The following is an 18,752-nucleotide window of genomic DNA, read 5'->3' as shown; positions in this document are numbered from 1 at the left end:
ATAAAGAGTCAGGAAAAACAGCCCTCCTTTATATAAAAAAAAAAACCTCCAGTGAAATATACCTGTTAGGTGTGTGATATTTGTGAATCAAATAGTGTGATACTGTGAAGCAGTATCTCAATAGGTAGGTACTTTGCCTCTGTTTTACATAGTTTGGACAAAATTTAGAAACTACTTTTTCTATTATCTAACATTACTGTTAAAATTACCAGAAGCAATTTGCTTTTTTTTTCTCTTAAAACAACAACAGCAACAAAAACATCAAACCAAACCTAGTAAGATCAGTTCCATTTCTCAAAAGCTTAAAAATAATAGAAACTATGAATTTCTATACTAAGTGTACATCAGAAGCCTTGGCAAGTCAGACATTTACAAACGAGTGCAATCAATGAATAATGTTTCATTGTCACCATTTGGTATTATGTATTGTTTATTGCAATGTCAAATTCACGATCAATTCTCCATTAGCCTTGACCGTCCTTGTTTCCCTTGTACTGGATTATCCTACCACCCTGACTTGCAAAGACATGCCCTTCTTTCCTACCTCTACCTTCCCCGATACTGCTCTTTCCTGACCTCCTTCCTGGGGGAGTCGAACTCATCTATTTCAACAATTTTTAACACTTCATGTTTGGTACATTTTTCCCCATATTGTGCTGCATTATTAGTGTTCCTGTTCTATATTTGGAGGTCCTTCATGGGATGGACCAAAATTAAGTGCACTTAAGTGGAAGTCTTAGACACCGGAAGGCAGGAAATAAATATTTATCAGATAAATGACCACTTGGATAAAGGTGTTATGTGTATATAAGACAGGAAAACAGTACAATCGAGTGAGTGCAGACAAGAAAAGTGTTCTTATTTTGCCTGGATCACATAATCACATTATATTATAAACACAAAATTATAAAATGAATATATATTTATGTATATGTCTCCCCATGGATCCTGTGGGGTTTGGGGGTTTTCTTTTTTTGAAAGGATGGCCATAAGGCAGTACAGTGGTAATTTAAGCTTACATTCTGGAAGTACTATAACAATTATTTGGCCTATTTCTAGCAAGAAAGAGAAAATTCTAATTTGCTAGTGATTATGTAAACCGTTTACTCTTTCTTATTTTGGGGTAACTGATACTAGTTTGATTTCCTTCCACAGTCTAATCTTGGCCATGATTGGAGTTTTATTTAAGCTGGAACTTAAAATATTTGCTACTGATGTAGGTTGACACAACTTAATCCCCTCAGTAGAGAAGTACATTGGGTTTTGTGGTTAATCTGAATGGGATGGCTAAGAATGAATTTGTTTCATTACCTTTCTGGCTGAATCAAAGTGATTAAAAAGATGCATCACTTCATTTTCTGGCAGGCAATACATTTTCTTGCTGAACTGTGTAATGTAATTATAAAAGTACAGTTATATTTATGATGTTTAGACTCAGAAGAGTGTCCTTGAAGGTATGGTTGAATGTTTTCCTCTTGATTCCTTTTTTGTTAATCTTATTATTTATTTATTTGGCCTGGGAGCTTTCGCTAAGCTCTTTGTGCACCAGGCTAGCACTCTAACCCTTGAGCTATAGCACCACTTCTGGCTTTTTCTGTGATTAATTGGAGATAAAAGTCTCATGGGATTTCCTGTGCCCACTGGCTTCAAATCAAGATTGAGCATTAGATCTCAGCCTCCTGAGTAGCTAAGATTTCAGGTGTGAGCCACCAGTGATAACTTTTCTTTTTTGAGGAGTAGATGCAAACTTCTGCTGAAGTAAATTTGGAATTTGTCTTTTGCTTTCTCCTTCATAAGGAATATAAATTTCCTTTCTGGCAATGACAATGGGTGTGTCCATGCAGCTGTAGATTTAAAGCTAGAAAAATGAATCAAATTTATATTTCTCCATTGTCAATCAGATTTTACTTTACCTTTTTAAAAGAAATGAATATTTGGATTGTCAAAACCAACAATGGAGGTAGTATTCTAACTAGTGTTCTTAGAGGTTAAAAAAAAAATGTAGTTGAACTTAATGTAATTCTGGAATTCACAATAATTCCAAGACAAAAACACTTGCATTCTGACTACACTTGCCTTCTTCCTTGAAAAATCTTACATCCTTTGCTTCTTCTTTTTTTTTTTTTTTTCAGTATTTTAGCTTTTGGTTTTGCTTTTTAAAAACTTTATAAGGAAATGGAATACAGCCACAATCACACTAACAGTTGCTAGGAAACAATTACACACCCTTTTCTTATATGGCCATTTCCATTTGCACTTCTCTGAGATCAAGAGTGTTTTCATTTTCTGTGAAAACAACAAACCCAGCACATGATAATGAACTAGGGACCTGAACATTCCAACCAATTCAGCTAAAAAGTAAGATTTAAGAAGAAAGTGCCACTTTCTTAACATAACTTCATGTCTTCTTATCTTATGGCAGTCAGGTCCTGACTGGGCAAAGGTGGATAAGGGAAAGAACAGCAGTGGGTCCTGTCAGGGCTGTGGTGTGGGAAGTTGCTGGAAGGCTTCCATTGCCCTGGTAATTTGTTGGCCACCTGATGTGTCCCTGCTGATTTTTTGCGACTTGTTACTTGAGTCTAGGAAAATGAAACTCTTGAGTTCTTTTCAATTTATACAACAAACTGTAGGATGTAGGTCTCCTAACATTTTTAGTAGGTGAGATTCTGGACAAGAAAGATTTCTGGGTAATTGTTGTGTCTTTGTGGGCTCAAATATATCCAGATGCTCTTCCCTTAAACACACACATGAGGCATCTCCTGTCCAGGGCTTCATGTAGTTCCCATCAAGTGTTCATTTACTCCACAATAATTTTGGGGGCCCTACATAGTTGATGAGGAAATATTGGAAATATCTCCCTGATGGTGACACAATCTCAATAGAAAAGACAGATACTTAGACTGATGCATGTAAGGAATTCACGGCTTTACTCTCCAATCTTTGCAGCTCTTTTACCTAACGGTATATTCCAATTTCTGCCTTTGCTGTCTATCCCAATTTTGTCACATATAACTAAGGCTCCATCTTCTAAACTTTTCCAGGTCTTGCATTTATGCTTCTGTCTTGGTCTGTTCTTACCCATTTTCTGCACCTGGGAAAAGGCACAGAATGCATTTTTATTTTCTATGTCTATCGTTGTTGCTGTTCTGTGAAACACTCCTGACTGCTTTGACTGCTTTTTAGTTATCCATCTTACAGGTTCCTGATACAATTTCTAATAGATATTCTCCCAAAGCCATCACATTTTCTTGTAATTTATTTATTCATGTTGAGTGCAAACATTTTCTATTTAGGGACTGGGCTATAGATTCATTTTTTTATGGCCTTCAGTTTCTTGAACAGTACCTAACAGATAGAAGAAGTGAATGTATGAAGCACTGCCCACTGTCAGAATACGCTTGATCAATTTTTGTGCAAGTGACTCAAATAACCAGTCATTATGTCCAATTATGAGCTATCCTTCTCACTTTGGCTAGCTTTCCTTTATATTTCTTCTTGTCTTTTCTGCCTCTTCCAGTTTTGTTTTTAAAGTCTGTTGGGATGTGAGGTGTGTGTGTGTGTGTGTGTGTGTGTGTGTGTGTGTGTGTAACTTGAAAAGAAGGCCATTAGCCAGTAATTAAAATGACTCAACCAGTGATCATTAGAGAATACATAGGTTCTTTAAGCTCTTGGCTTAAGCCACCCTTTCCTTAGTTTTCATACTTAATGTTTTCATACTTAACTCTTTTCATACTTAATGTTCATGTTAGAGATTTGGGTGCGGGGGCAGGGGGAAGAATTAGAATAGATGAAGTAGAATTCTAGATGTGGTGCAATTCTGAGTATTTGAAAAAGACATAGTTTTTGACTGTTTGCCAAAGGTCCTGTCTGGGACCTGTGGTTTCACTTAGAGGGGCTAGTCATAATAAGTAGCTTTGGACTTAGAATGCGGACACTCCACATTTCAACTCTCATGTGCAAAGGATGATTTTTATATTTGAGAAAAATTTCCTTTTCTCGAGTTGCTCTAGTCCTGAGCAGGATGACTGGTCTCCGGTAGCCATGTGATGTGTCGGGGAGGACAATCGTGAAGTTCAACTTAACTTTTTTAAAAATTAAAACAACAACAACGTATTTCTGAACACTGTGAGGTTCCTGGTTTGCTCACTGTGACATTGTGTCTAGTGGGACGCTGGCTTTTCACGTGGTGAAAATGACAGCCATGGGAAAGGGGCTCCAGGGCGTGTGACCGAGGCGACAAAGAGGCAGTGGATCCAGTGCCTCAGGCTTCTGTCAAAGGTCTATTTCATAACAGAAGGTCAGACTTCACCACCACCTCCTGAGAAATACTTGGGTCACCCTGATGAGACAGATCCACCGGAGTGTGCAGAGCCCCAGTTCCCCCTGGGCTGTCTTTGGGATCTTCCACTGTTCGTAAGAACTGACATTCATGGAATCACGGAGATATCCATGAGACAGTGTGACATCCTTCTGAACCTGCTATAAAATATTTTTTCTAAAAGAAGATATATTGCAGCAATTTTTCAACTAGATAACGAGTTACTACTCAGAACAGAGAAAGGATCTGTTTTGCTGAGCACTTTAGCAGAACACAGAATCTATATTCTATATCTACATATATGTATATAAGTACCTACAAAAATAATATAATTCATTAATTATTACATCAAATAGCCAGGTGACTGAGGTTTTACTTTATGCTTCATTTCAAGACATTTCTCATGAGTAAAATTATATGTTACTTCGTGATCACACTTAATACCAAAAAGACTACATTGGAAATAGTATTATTGATTTTTAGAGGAGCAGAGCTTTACAACATAAGCTGATGGGCTCAATTTGCCGTATTTGAAGAAAAGAAAGGCTCATAGTGTTTAGTGATTCTACTTACTTTTAAAAAATAAGCAATTGAAAGCTGGGCATCAGTAGCTCCCTCCTGTAATCCTAGCTCCTCAGGAGGCTGAGATCTGAGGGTTGAGGTTCAAAGCCAGCCTGGGTAGGAAAGTCTGTGAGACTCTTATCTCCAATTAACCACCAAAAAGTGGGAAGTTGAGCTGTGGCTCAATGGTAGAGTGCTAGCCTTGAGAACAAAAGTTCAAATACACAGTGCCCAGACTCTGAGTTCAAGACCCAGGAACAGCACAAAAATAAAATAAACAACTGAAGATTTCTCATTCATATCTTAGAGCAAAACACATCAGTTCTGGAATCATCCTGTTTTTACTTGTCTGATGCAGAACATTAACATTGGGTGTTCATAAACTCTAGAAACATACAAATCTGATTTCAGAACACACTGGTTTTCTTATCGTGGAGTGAATGTAAGAGCAACCACCAGTCTCAAGTGCTGTTGTGTTCAAATAATTGTTGATTCAAAACAAAATAGATGCTGGGCACAGGTGGCTCATGCTTGGAATCCTAGCTGCTCAGGAATCTGAGATTTGAGGATCATGGTTCAAAGCCAGCCCGGGCAGGAAAGTCCCTGAGATTCTTTTTTTTTTTTTTCTTTTTTATTGTGAACATACTGTACAGAGGGGTTACAATTACATGGGCAAGATAATGAGTACATTTCTTATCAAGCATTGGAGCCTCCTCCTTTGTTTACCCTTCATATCCCTTCCCAGCCTCCTCCCAACCCCCCACTCAATCTCCCTCCCCCCCCCCAAAGTTGTAAAGTTCGTTTTCGACATGACAACTTGTACTTATCATTGTTGTAACGGGTCCACCTGTATCCTTATTTAAACAACTTGTTTTTCCCCTTCCCCTCCACAAATTATACCGACATCAAATACAGTGAAAGCAGGGGTTTTATACTGTGGGGGAGGGACATACAAAGCAACAAAGAAATAATCTTATAAATGTGTTAGAAACAAATGCAGTAAAGAAAAAAACATTTAAATACATATCTAAGGGTTCATTTTCCTAACATCACCTTATCTGACCTTTTCTGCTTGACTCATACATATACTAGATATTGCAAATAAAGGAAACCATGGGACCTATGTTTCTTTGGGCTTGGCTTACTTCACTTAATATAATTTTTTCCAAATCTTTCCATTTCCTCACAAATGTTGCAATGTCATTCTTTCTGATGGAGGCATAGAATTCCATTGTGTATATATATCACATTTTCTTGATCCATTCATCTACTGAGGGGCATCTGGGTTGGTTCCATATCTTAGCTATGGTAAATAATGCTGCAATAAACATAGTTATGCTGGTAGCTTTAGTGTGGTCTTGTTTGTAAACATTAGGGTAAATGCCCAAAAGTGGGATTGCTGGGTCATAGGGGAGCTCTATGTGGAGTCTTTTGAGGAACCTCCATACTACTTTCCAAAGTGGTTGAACAAGTTTACACTCCCACCAGTAAGGTTCCCTTCTGTCCATATCCCTGAGATTCTTATCTCTAACTAATCATCGGAAAACTGGAAACCAAGGAGGAGGCAACAATGCTTGATAAGAACTGTACTCAATACCTTGCCTGTGTAATTATAACCCCTCTGTACAGTATTTTCACAATTAAAAAAAAAGAAAGAAAACCGGAAGTGGAGCTGTGACTTAAAGTGGTAGAGCACTAGCCTTGAGTTGAAGAGCTCAGGGACAGCCCCCAGGCCCAGAGTTCAAGCCTCACAACTGACCAAAAAAAAAAAAAGGTCAAGTTTGTTATTGCTACTTTTGCTACTTGGCTAAACATGAGTTTCAAGTCTGATACTTGACTATTCAATTGATTAGACCTTAGGTAGACGTCCTGTGGACTGCAAGTATTGAGTTCAGGACTTAATATAATAGATATGTGAAAAATAAAATATATAGAATGTTCTCCCTAGAAACCACTTGTTTTGCTATGAAAACACTTCATTTGATCACATAATAGCTATTGTTCAAAATAACCTTGTTTATTTAAAGGGGAAAAATTAGGTGAGGAGAATGAAGCTAGTGTCCAAAGTGGAATTTAGAATATCTTTTAGCTAAACTCATAATATTAGTTTGAGTAAAACTGGAGATGCTAATGAAAACCATAGATTCGGGAAACATGTAAAAAACTTTCAAGTTTCTTTTTAGAGTTTCCTTATTTTCTGTAGATTAAAGGATCATTTTACCCATTTAGAGAGCTAAAAAGAGAGCTTGTTTGATTGGAGTTGACATAAATCAGATAATGCTAAAGCTAACTTTGTAGTTTTAAGTCTAGTACGGTGAGTGTTATTTTATATAAATTCTTCCATTTCTCTGTTATTTCATTTAGAGTAGAAAACCAAAATGTCTAAGGTTACATCTTTAAATATTCTTGCCCCAAAGCAAAATTATGAAAAATTTGTATATCTTAATTTACTTTTTTTTTTAAAGATCAGTTAGTCTTCACAAGTACAGGAAGTGGAAGTTAAGTGATTTAAGGAGTTTCTTACCCAGTCTGTTGTTTTACCTTATTGGCCAGGCTACTTGAGATTGGCTATGACTGGTAACTCGGCTACTTAACTAAGTTCAACTATAGCTCAACATACAAAGATTGAGCCAGAGTCATCCATCCTCAAACCTAAACTTAACATTCCGATGTTCATGTTTTGAAATGTTTGAATGAGTATAGGGCTATTTACAGTTTTAAATAGCAACATATTTATGGGAACTAATTAGTTCATGGCATAAGAATTGGAAAGCATACAGAAGATGAAATGCTCCTCTAACCGTAGCTGTCCATTATATATTTTGAAAGAATACAGTGTGGGATATTTCCATTATGTTTTAGCAATTTGCAAACTGATGCAAATTAAAATGTCAAGGAAGTAATTACTGACAGCATGCTACCACAATATGGCGTGTGCTCCTAGAAATTGTATTAGGAATCCCTCCATATTCATTGCATTGATTTGCATTGTTTGGAGAGAGGCCTCCTGTTTCGAAGGTGCTTTTTCCCCCCAATCAACATTATTTACTTTCGAAATTTCATCAAAACAATGTTTTTTTTTATTGACAGAACTGTGCATCTTTAAGTAAAGGGTGATTGTTTTGGTAGGTGCACATGTTATATTAACTTCAGATATTTAAGTTAGTCATTCTCTCAAAAACTTATTTCTTTTGGAATGAGGAAATTAAAACTTCTCTTCTACTTTGAAACATAAAACCCAATATTGTTAACTTATCATCACCCTTCTGTGGGCTAGAAGAACACCAGGACCTTCTGTCTTTTATCTGTGACTTTATGTCTATGAACCGATCTCTCCCATCTCCCTCTCTTGCTTTCTGTTCCCAGCTTCTGGTAAGGACTTAAAAAAATTGCTTTGGTTGATTCTCTGAAATTGCTCTGCATTGTTTACTAAGGAATTTTGAAACACAGGGATATGCTGAAACATAGTCATGTCTAAGTTTAAGACAAAGTTGGAGTTAGCTCTTGTGTTTGATTGAGTCAAGAATAAACCTGAGAAGTGATTTTGATTAGAGCTATGAGGAATTGAAATACAGATAACAAAGACAATCATGTTTAGAAGCAAAGCTTTTCTTGAGTAGGGGGAATAGACAATTAAAAGCACACTGGTTTCCTATAATACTATGGACTGTTACCATTTTTGCGATATCTACCTGAGAAATGCTTAAAAGGACAAGGGTCTATTATCATTCTTTTTTCTATGCAGCCATTTTCTTTTCTTTTTCTTTTTTGTAAAAAGCCACCTTTTAGAATTTAGTCAAAAGCCTTAAGAAACGTAGACACTCAAGTTTTCTAAATTTTTCAAAAGGACAAAACCAAAACCAAAACCTCCCCTACACAATGTCCAGTTTCCTTAGCAGGAGCTCATTTAAGGCTTATTCAGAGTTGATCCAAAACACTGCAGTGTGCTCATTTTCTTCTTAGAAATCAGATAAGCTTCTGAAATGGGTCAGTGTGGTTTGGGCACTCAATTGCCTCCTCCAGATTTGCTCTTGTAAGCATAGGTGCTAAGTGGAGAGGATTTCTGAGCTTCCTCAGCCTTGGACAGGAATTTGGCAATCCAGGCAGTGGGTAGAACTGGCTGCTCAGTGGGAGGCATCCCGAGCTATTTATAAAGCTTCAATTGTTCAGGTCAAACAACTCCAGTGTTCAACACAAGGGTGACAGTGGGAGGAAGAGGGAATGGGTGCTGGAGAGACTATACTGCTTAAGAAAGTCAGGAAGAAGGTTCTTCATGAGATTCTCCCAGAGTTCATTAATGTCTTCATCTATCTTGAATAACTACCACCTTAATGACTCTCCAGACTCTCTCTGGAATAAACTTGAATGATGGATAGGCTTATAACTAATCTCAAAACAGCACGTCCCTATTGCTTCAGTGAAGTGTTTTGAGTTTTGGCTTTTTCTTCTAAGAAGATTGAATAAGAAGTAATTGGTCAGCTTCTCTTAGAGTCTAGGTTTATGCCTTGGACAGGCAGTATACATTTTTTGAATATTTTTTTATTTCTAAGTAACTGTGCTGAGGAGTTGCCATATATGTTATTGTCACGATAGCTTTCCATCAGTTCTCCTATAGAGGTGTAAGGTATGGAAGAGGAATTTCTGAAACATATTTTGGATTTAATTTTCTAACTGAGTACTGCAGAGACTCTTAGAAATCAACCTCTAAATTAGCGGATTTACTACTACAAATGTGATCGTGTTATTACCTAGTGAAACGATGTGATGTCACTAACCTTAAAGCACGTCAACTCTATTGTCTAGACAACCCAGAGCAGTGTAGGGGACTATAATAAGCAAGCACATGTACAGCCACTAGATGGCATACATTCACTACAATTTTGGCTGAAGATCGCCTCCCTGCTTTATCGTAATCTGCGGGGTTAGGACAAAGGCAAATGTTATCCATTACAGGGTGATATTTTCCTATCATCATTTAACACAATGACAAGCTCAGTTTTATCTTTTCCTGCCTACTTCAAATCAAATCAAGAACTATTTATTGGAAGCTTGATGAAAAGAATCTTCCTTTGCAAGGAGAGTTGAAAATCATCTTTATTGGTGGTTGGATAATATACTTACCACCTCTACCAGGAAAGAAGTAAACTACCCACAGTATTCCACATAATTCTCTTTCATTCCATGGCTTTGCTAATTTACATTGCCATTTCTCCTGCAGCTAATTCTCTAAAGGATTCTAAACAGCACACATTTTTAAAAAAAAATCCTGCTATCCTGATGGCATTAATGTTCAAAATTAGCATTTCTGAAAACAGAAAGCTAAAAGGTCCTCATGACTCACCAACGACCTGCCCGTTAATCAGGTCTTCATATTGTAGGACAGGCAATGCTCCCAAATTCTCTGGGTCCGCAGAACCAAAGTGGCCTTTGGTTATGAGGAATTATGATTTGGTCCTGAAGCTAAATCAAGGAACACTCCCAAACCTCCCTCATATTCACAAACTAAAAAGTTGGGAGATGGACAGTCACGAAGACAAACTGGGCCCAGGTCACCATTTGGATATAAGGCATAGAAGCCACATGGAGAGAGAAATCCAGGACTTCCTTGCAAGATAGAAATCTAGGACTTACCTGTTCTAATATGTTTTGAAGCCTCTCTATCTCACAGTCTATTACAAATTTCTTCTCTTGTCTTCTGTCAAGTTCTTCTAGAAGCTGTCGATAGCTGACATCATTAAAATTTTCCACACATATAGCGCTGACATGCCAACCATTTTGTCCTGCTTTTTCCATAATAGCTTGAAGTATGGAGTATCCTGGGGGGAGGGGAGGAAGGAGAGTTATTAAAACATGCTTTTCTTCCTCTGTAGTGACTCAATGCAGGCACTGAGACTCCATCAATATTTTTTAGGCTCGAAAATACACTCTGATTGCTTAGACACTCGAAAAGGGGAGTGATTATTTCAGAATAACTTTCTCTCGCTTTCTTTACTGAGAGCAACATAATCTCTTAAGCTATTGATTGAATGAAGTAGCATCACCCTACCTTGGGTAAGCTCTCAAAAATCACTCCACCGGAGAGCATGCCATTGCTCTGGACATTATTACCATTATGATTTGATGAGATAAACTAAAACCCAAATCTACCACCACCTGTAGTTAACATCGATTCCATAAACCCTTTTTGTTATTCTACCCTGTCGTCAGAATTCATTTTTGAATAACTGCTTTGATCTTCTCCTTGAAGTGGTAACAACATTTTTGGCTTCAACTATGGAAGAGAAGATGTCAAAGAAAGAGCACAATGGTATTTATTGGAGGCCATTATCCTTGCGGTCTCATTTGATAATGTGGGCAGATGTGTTCTGCAGAAGTGCTATTAAGCTCTTCCTTTCCTTGCAGGAGGATGATAGATGTTGGTAGTGAGCTGGTAATCACTAAGTGAGAGACAATAGCCTGGTCATAGAGACAGCCATTTAAATAAAAAGGTAACTTAGTTTTAGTCGTATTGATGGCTGAGCCCTCGTGGATTGCATCTGTAGTCCTAGCTGCTCAAGAGCCTGAGATCTGAGGCTTGAGATTTAAAGCCAGCCTGGGCAGGAAAGCCCATGAGGCTCTTATCTCCAATTAACTACCAAAAAGTCAAAAGTGGAGCTATGGGTCAAGTGGTAGAGCATGCTAGCCTTGTGAAGAAAAGCTCAGAGATAATGTCCAGACCCTGAGTCCAACCCTGGTACATTCTCTCTTTCTCTCTCTCTCTCTCTCTCTCCTTCTCCCTCTTCCTCTCCCTCTCCCTCTTTTTCTCCTTCTTCCTCTCCCTCTTCTTCTCCCTCTGATACTACCAATTGAGGGACTGTGGTGCCCTTAAGGAAAGGTTTGGTTAAAATTTACTGTATGGGGCAAAGAAAATACCAGAGCCTCTAGAATTGGATGGTAAAGGTGGAGAGGCTGCTGGAGCTGGGAGTGGGAGGAGGGAATGTTCTTTAGCTTTGCTGGACTTGGTGGAAGGTGAATCATCCAGTCCAAGAACCTGGGTTATGAAGGAGCTGTGAGTCTGTGATCTCAGCCCTGTGTATATCTTCATGCCAAGGCCAACAGTGTCATAGTAACTTCCTGCTTACTCTAGTTTCTGTTTTGAATAATCATATGAGAGACCAAGGGGGGGGGGAGTACTCTAATCTATAAATAGACTTCATATAAGGACTGGTTAGGATCAGAGTCTACTAGCCAGTGATTGTTTTTCAGTTTATGGCTTAACATAAATAAAAATATCCTAGTCCTCTTCAAGGCAGTCTAGTGCTTCTTTGAGTTCATGGTGTAGGTGCATCCATTGCTTCTCTTTCTTAACTTTCTGAAGTGAGAATTGAGCCTTGCAGATTAGAAGTGAAGATCTGAGAGGAATACTCATTGCTTGCAAGATAAAAAGCATGCCTTTTTGACGTTCTGTATCATGTGTGAGTCTCAGATCATGGAGGTTGGTTTTTTGAGGTATGTTTTTTACATGTGAGTTTCCAATATGATGTTCAGGTAATGTCAACTGATAAAACTAATGATGGGCTCATATTTGAAAGCCAGCCAAAAAGAGAAACACTGTGGCAGTTAGGATTCATTTATTCCTGAACAGATATATTCTCTAAAGAGGAAGTGAGAGAAGGTGTTAATTACTATGTAATGATTCTGGTATACCTGTTGCTTCACTCAGTCTCCTTCAAGTAAGGCATGCCAGTGATTATCTTTTCAAATCTTACTTAGACCTCCTTAAAACCTGAGCGGGAAAGAGGGAACAACTGACACTAAGCAAAAAGAAAGAAATGTACATGTCACCTGATATGGAAGAAATAACTGTATTGTCAAAGCTCATAGAATTCACGAACCTTATAGACCACGATAAAGACAATTTGCCCCATGAAGGTTAGAATGTGTTTGTGACTTTAAACATCACTATTTCACAATACTTAATTACAATAAAACATTTGCTATTAAAAAAACCCTGGAAACCCAGGACTCTTTCTCCTCTTTCCTATTCAACACGTATGTAGCTGGATGGGAGAAAAAACCAACAAACAAACTTTCCTTAATGCATGTGTTCACATCTCATTTATTACTTCCTTGGGATTTGCTCTCTGATCACACCTGGCAATGCATGGCTGGATTTGAAGGGACCGCTTTGAAAAATGACAGTTGGTCCCTTTACTTTTCCTTTTTCTACTTTTATTTATCACCACACTAAAAGTAATTCTAAGACTTTTTTTGCTATAAAAATGATAACCATGAGCCACGCATATCAAAATAATCTTCCTGCTCCCTGGGATCAATCCCTGGTTTGGTTCATTTCTTTAGATATTGCTGATATTTTTTTTGACATCATGTGGCTGGCAGGACAAGGCATTCATGTTGTGATTCTCCTGCTGACACGGCGTTCATAGGATGTAGAGAGACAACCTTCTGATGAAATTTATATTTGTTCCCACTTCCAGCACCACAGTGAAGGATTTACACTAATAAAACAAAACCATACTTCAAAAGGCAGCATTTCATTATCTGATTGCTCAGTTACAAATGACTCCAGGGCTGAAATAAGACAAAAAGCCAAGCATGCAATCTTTGTTAAATGTCAGGGAAAGTTGGCCACCTAAAAGACCCATTAATCATAGTCAGAAATAAATGGCATCTTTTCAATGCGGTGAAAAGAACAGTCAGTTTCAGTTCCTTGGGAAAAAAAACTTAGATTCTTTTACAAGTTGTGTTTGATGTTAATGTGCTCTCTTATTATTCATTGCTGCTCAGATGTGCACATCTTATTTATTTGCCAAGATAGCTGGGGAAATATTGTAACTAGGAGAAAATATTGCTGTCGAATCTGTGATTATGTAACTCAGTTGTTATATAAACGCGAAAAATCATCACAAGTAAGGCCATACAATTTTTACATCTGGCTCTGATTTATATCTTGTGAGTTATTTAAAAAATCTGCAATATAATATGGCTAGTCAAAAAAAAGGGATGCTGCAATTTTAAGTGAAAATCACGTAGTTAACAGGAAATTTGCTACTGTAAAAGAATTTTTACCTCCTGATTATGCTTGAGAAGCTGTCTAACAATTCCACATAACTGCTTGAAAAGTTGCTACATACAAGATTCTACAAGGTTCATCAAGATAAATAAAAACATAATCCTTTATCTTTTCAGAGAATCTAGTATCTAACAGGTCAGATAGGTAACTGGCCATGACACAAAAGATACATTGTTGCATAAATGTCTTCAATGGAATCGGAATACTTAAAAAGTAATATAGGAAAAGACTATTAAGGACACAGTCACATTAATGATGAAAAATAAGTAAGCTAGCTTGCCACTGGTAGTTCATGCCTACAATCCTATCTACTCAAGAGCCTGAGAGCTGAGGACCCCAGTTTGAAGCCAGTCCAGGTAGGAAAGTCCCTGAGACTCTTATCTCCAGTTATTCACCAAAAAGCTGGAAGCAGGGCTCTGGCTCAAGTGGTAGAGCACTTGCCTTGAACAAAAAAGCTCAGGGACAGTGCCCAGACCCTGAGTTCAAGCCCCAGGACCTGAACCAAAGAAGGAAAAAGAAAAGAAAAGAGGGCTGGGAAGGTGGCTATATGGTAGAGTGCTAGCCTCACATAAATGACGCCCTGGGTTCAATTCCTTGGCACCACATAAACAGCAAAGGCCGGAAGTGGCACTGTGGCTTAAGTGGTAGAACACTAGCCTTGAGATGAAGAGCTGAGGGACAGCGCCCAGGCCCAGAGTTCAAAAGCCCCACGACTGACAAAAGAAAAGAAAAGAAAAGAAAGCATGCTTATAGACCTCTCAGAGCACTATCAAGTGTGCATGAAATATCTCTAACCCTACTATGATATCATATAATAATACTATCAATTCAGCTAAGCAGGATGATAGTGAACAGTCCTGAGCTTTGCATCTTCACACATCAACACGTTTTATTTCATCCATGGATAATGACCTATTTTGGATGAGTAGCATCTCAGAGCTGCTGCTGCTAATTACACAAGCTGGGTTTATTTATTTGATGTTCTTCTTTTTTTTGGGGGGGGGACTGTTATTTGATTTGAATGTCTGTATACAAAGCAGCAGGAAGAGCAGGAGAAATTTACACCAGGGAGGAGATCATTTCACAAAGACAAAAACCTGTCCATATGCCACACGAGGTTCCCCTCGGATGAAGACTGAAATGTGTCTACTGTGGTTTCCAGTGAGAAAGCCCAGGGTGTACCTTCATAGAACAGGGAATGGATGCTGGGTCTGGAAGTCCTATCTCAGAAGAGAAAATTCAAGGCAGAAATAGGGGAGAGGTGAGGGTGAGAGCAATTAGTTAGACTCTGATCAGGTAGGTAGAGAAACATTATGCATTGCTCAGATGAAGGCTGTCCTCACAGCCATATAGGCTGTGTGGGCAGCTGCTGCTACAGTATCAGTTCTTCTGGTCTGCACTAGATTCCTGAGTTGGAGAAGAGCCTGTGTGTGTGTGAGCCTCCTTCAAAGAGATGACTGACAGTCTGTGATGATCACTTGCTTTTAATGCCACCATACTGGAAGTCTAGTGCAGATCTGGTAACCACTTAGTGTGGACTCCCGCCAAAGGGGCTTAGTAGGGACATAGCATGCTCAAAGGTCACAGTGTGGCCCTCAAGGTCTCAATGCACAGGAGCAAGGACTGGCATGGCAGTTTGGTGAAAACTCTCTGCAGCTGTGATCGAAGCATTTATTCATGCTACCGTTCAAGAAGGGCATGGGGAAATAAGCAAATGGTTTTCTTTCTTACCCAGCTTGACGTGATACATGTAAACCTGAGAGAAGAACGGATGTGTTGCGTTTCTCTGTTCTTCAACATTCAAAAGTAAAACTAGATAAATCTACCTTTCAAAGTGGATTGGGAAAAAAAATGACCATTTCAAAGCCAGTCCTTGGCATCTTACCTTATCCCTAAGGCCTCTTGTGTTTTCTGACAGTAATGCCTTTGCTGTCTGACCACTATAATACTGTATGCATGCATCGTTCACAAAGAACTTGAAGCATCGAATCTCTGACATTAAACCATTGTACTAGAACCCATAATTCTCTAGCAATTCTTCCTTTTATCCAAAGCAATGGAATTTTAACCTTGGGAGTGTCAGAATACATTTCCTCTCCTCTCTTCTTTTGGACAGGAAGTGTGGTAAACTTTCTTCCAGAGACTTTTTTGTTGGCCTTTATTTATTTATTTATTTTTGCAAGGATGCTATACAGAGGGGCTACAGTTACACAAGTGAGGCAATGAATACAGTACTTGTTGATCATTGCTATCTTTCCCTTGTTTTGTTCCACTGTCTCTTCCCTCCCCCTCCTTGTACACTCCTCCCCCGCTAAGGCCCGCCCCCTGCCGAAGTTGTAACGTTCATTTCCAATATACTGTTCTGTGGGTATCATTGTTGCAATGGGTCATCCTGTGTCCTTGTTTCATTGTTTTGCTTTCCCCTCCCTCTCCGAGATTAGACAACTGTATATACAAGATTCAGGATACCAAAATCAAGAACAATGACAACAGGGGATATACCATAGGGTGAAGAACATACAAAGGAAACAAAAAAAAAAATCACATAGTACATTAAAAACAACAACAACAAAGAAAGATCTCTATGTCCATATCTTGGAGTTCATTTCACTTAGCATCATCTTAAATGGATATATGTACATAGCTTTTGAGTTTGTCAGCTCATCTGATAAGATTATCCTATATGTATACTAATTATTGTAAATAAGGGAAACCATGGGATCTAAATTTCTTTGGGACTGACTTACTTCATTTAATATGATTTTTCCAAGTCTTTCCATTTCCTAACAAATGGGGCAGTGTTGTACTTTCTGATGGAAGCCTAGAATTCCACTGTATGTGTGTGTATGTGTGTGTATGTATACATATATATAATATGTATATATCACATTTTCTTGATCCATTCATCTACTGAGGGGCATTTGGGCTAGTACCATATCTTAGCTATGGTGAATAATGCTGTGGTAAACATAGCTGTGCTGGTAGCTTTAGTATGGCCTTGTTTGTTTTCATTTGGGTAAATGCCCAAAAGTGGGATTGCTCAGAGATCTATGTGTAGTTATCTATGTATAGATCTATGTGTAGTCTTTTGAGGAACCTCCATACTGCTTTCCAAAGTGGCTGAACAAGTTTACACTCCCACCAACAGTGCAGTAGGATTCCCTTTTGGCCACGTCCCCTCCAGCATCTGTTGTTATTAGAGTTCTTGATTATAGCCATTCTAACTGGGGTGAGGTGGAATCTCAATATTGTCCTGATTTGCATTTCTTCTTTGGTCAGAGAAGTTGAGCATTTCTTCATATGTCTATTGGCCATTCTTATTTCCTCTTCAGAGAAGTTTCTCTTTAAGTCTTTAGCCCACTTATTAATGGGATGATTGTTTCTTTGAAGAATTGTTTTGGGCAAATTTAATTTTTTGAGTTCTAAGTATATTTTAGATATGAGACCCTTGTCCATTGTATGGTTAGTGAAGATCTTCTCCCAATCCGTGGGCTTTCTATTGATCTTGCTAGCTATGTCCTTTGCCATGCAGAAGCTCTGCAGTTTCATGCAACCCCATTTGTTCAAACTTCCTTTGATTTGTTGTGTTTCTGGGTCTTTATTAAGAAAATTTCATTTAAATAGGGATACAGGTGGATCCATTGCAACAAAGAGATGTACAAGACAAGACGTTATGTTGAAAAACGAACTTTACAACTTTGGCCAGGGTGGCGGGGGTGGGGGGAGGGGAGTGGAAATGGGAGGGCAGGGATGGGAAGGGGAAACAAAGGAGGAGGCAACAATGCTTTATAAGAAATGTACTCATTACCTTGCTCATGTAATTGTAACCCCGCTACACATTATTTTCACAATTAAAAAATTTATTAATAATAAAAAAAGAAAATTTCAGCCTGTGCCAAGGAGCCGTAGAGTTTCTCCTATTCCTTCCTGTAATGTTTTCAGGGTGTCTGCTTTGATCCATTTGGAGTTGATTCTGGTGCAGAGTGATATATAAGGATCTAGCTTTAGTTTTCTACAAGTGATTAAACAACTTTGCCAACACCATTTGCTGAAGGGGCTGTCTTCCTTCCATTCTATTTTTTGTCTTCCTTATTGAAGATTAGGTGACTATTGGTCTGCGGGTTCACTTCTGGGTCTTCGGTTCTATTCCATTGGTCTTGAGGTCTGTTCTTTTGCCAGTACCAAGCTGTTTTGACTACTATGGCCTTGTAGTAGAGTTTGAAGTCTGGTATTGTTATTCCTCCAGCACTGTTCTTTCTGATAAGGATTATTTTGGATATTTGTGTGTTCCATATGAAACTTTGGATTGCTTCTTCTATTTCATTGAAGAATGAGGTTGGGATATTGATGGGCATCGCACTGAATTTGCAGTACTGCCATTTTCACAATGTTAATCCTCCCAATCCAGGAGCATGGAAGGTTTTTCCACTTCCTTAGTTCTGCTTTAATTTCCTTGCTCAGGTTTTTAAAGTTTCAATCATAGAGATCCTTCACGTCTTTAGGTAACTCCTAGGTATTTTATTTTTTGTGGGGCTATAACAAAAGGAGTTGCTTTCCTGCTTTCAGCTGTGCTCTCTCATTATTGGCAAACAGAAAAGCCATTGATTTTTGAGTTTTTTTGTTTTGTTTTGGTGGTTGTGGGGCTTAAGCTCTGGATCTGAGTACTGTCCCTCAGCTCTTCAGCTCAAGGCTAGCGCTCTACCTCTTGAGGCACAGCACTACTTCTGGTTTTCTGAGTGGTTTATTGGAGATAGTCTCACAGACTTTCCTGCCTGTACTGGCTTTGAACCATGATCCTCA

The 18,752-nt window shown here is 38.5% G+C and overlaps 1 protein-coding gene across 3 annotated transcripts in view; it reads right to left on the bottom strand.

Annotated features, from left to right (window-relative positions):
* Nucleotides 1–18,752, bottom strand: part of Gria4 (glutamate ionotropic receptor AMPA type subunit 4) — a 268,341-nt gene that overhangs the window by 81,445 nt on the left and 168,144 nt on the right. For all 3 annotated transcript variants that reach the window (XM_042674862.1, XM_042674861.1, XM_042674863.1), the window contains exon 4: nucleotides 10,511–10,695. In XM_042674862.1, the coding sequence (XP_042530796.1) occupies nucleotides 10,511–10,695 (185 nt within the window). The remainder of the gene's footprint in view (nucleotides 1–10,510; nucleotides 10,696–18,752) is intronic.

The sequence above is a fragment of the Dipodomys spectabilis genome, unplaced genomic scaffold, assembly GCF_019054845.1.
Source record: "Dipodomys spectabilis isolate Male_0828 unplaced genomic scaffold, ASM1905484v1 ptg000023l, whole genome shotgun sequence".
NCBI classification, from domain to species: domain Eukaryota; kingdom Metazoa; phylum Chordata; class Mammalia; order Rodentia; family Heteromyidae; genus Dipodomys; species Dipodomys spectabilis.
Note: the sequence above shows the minus strand (reverse complement) of the source record. Positions and strands in the feature narration are given on the sequence as shown.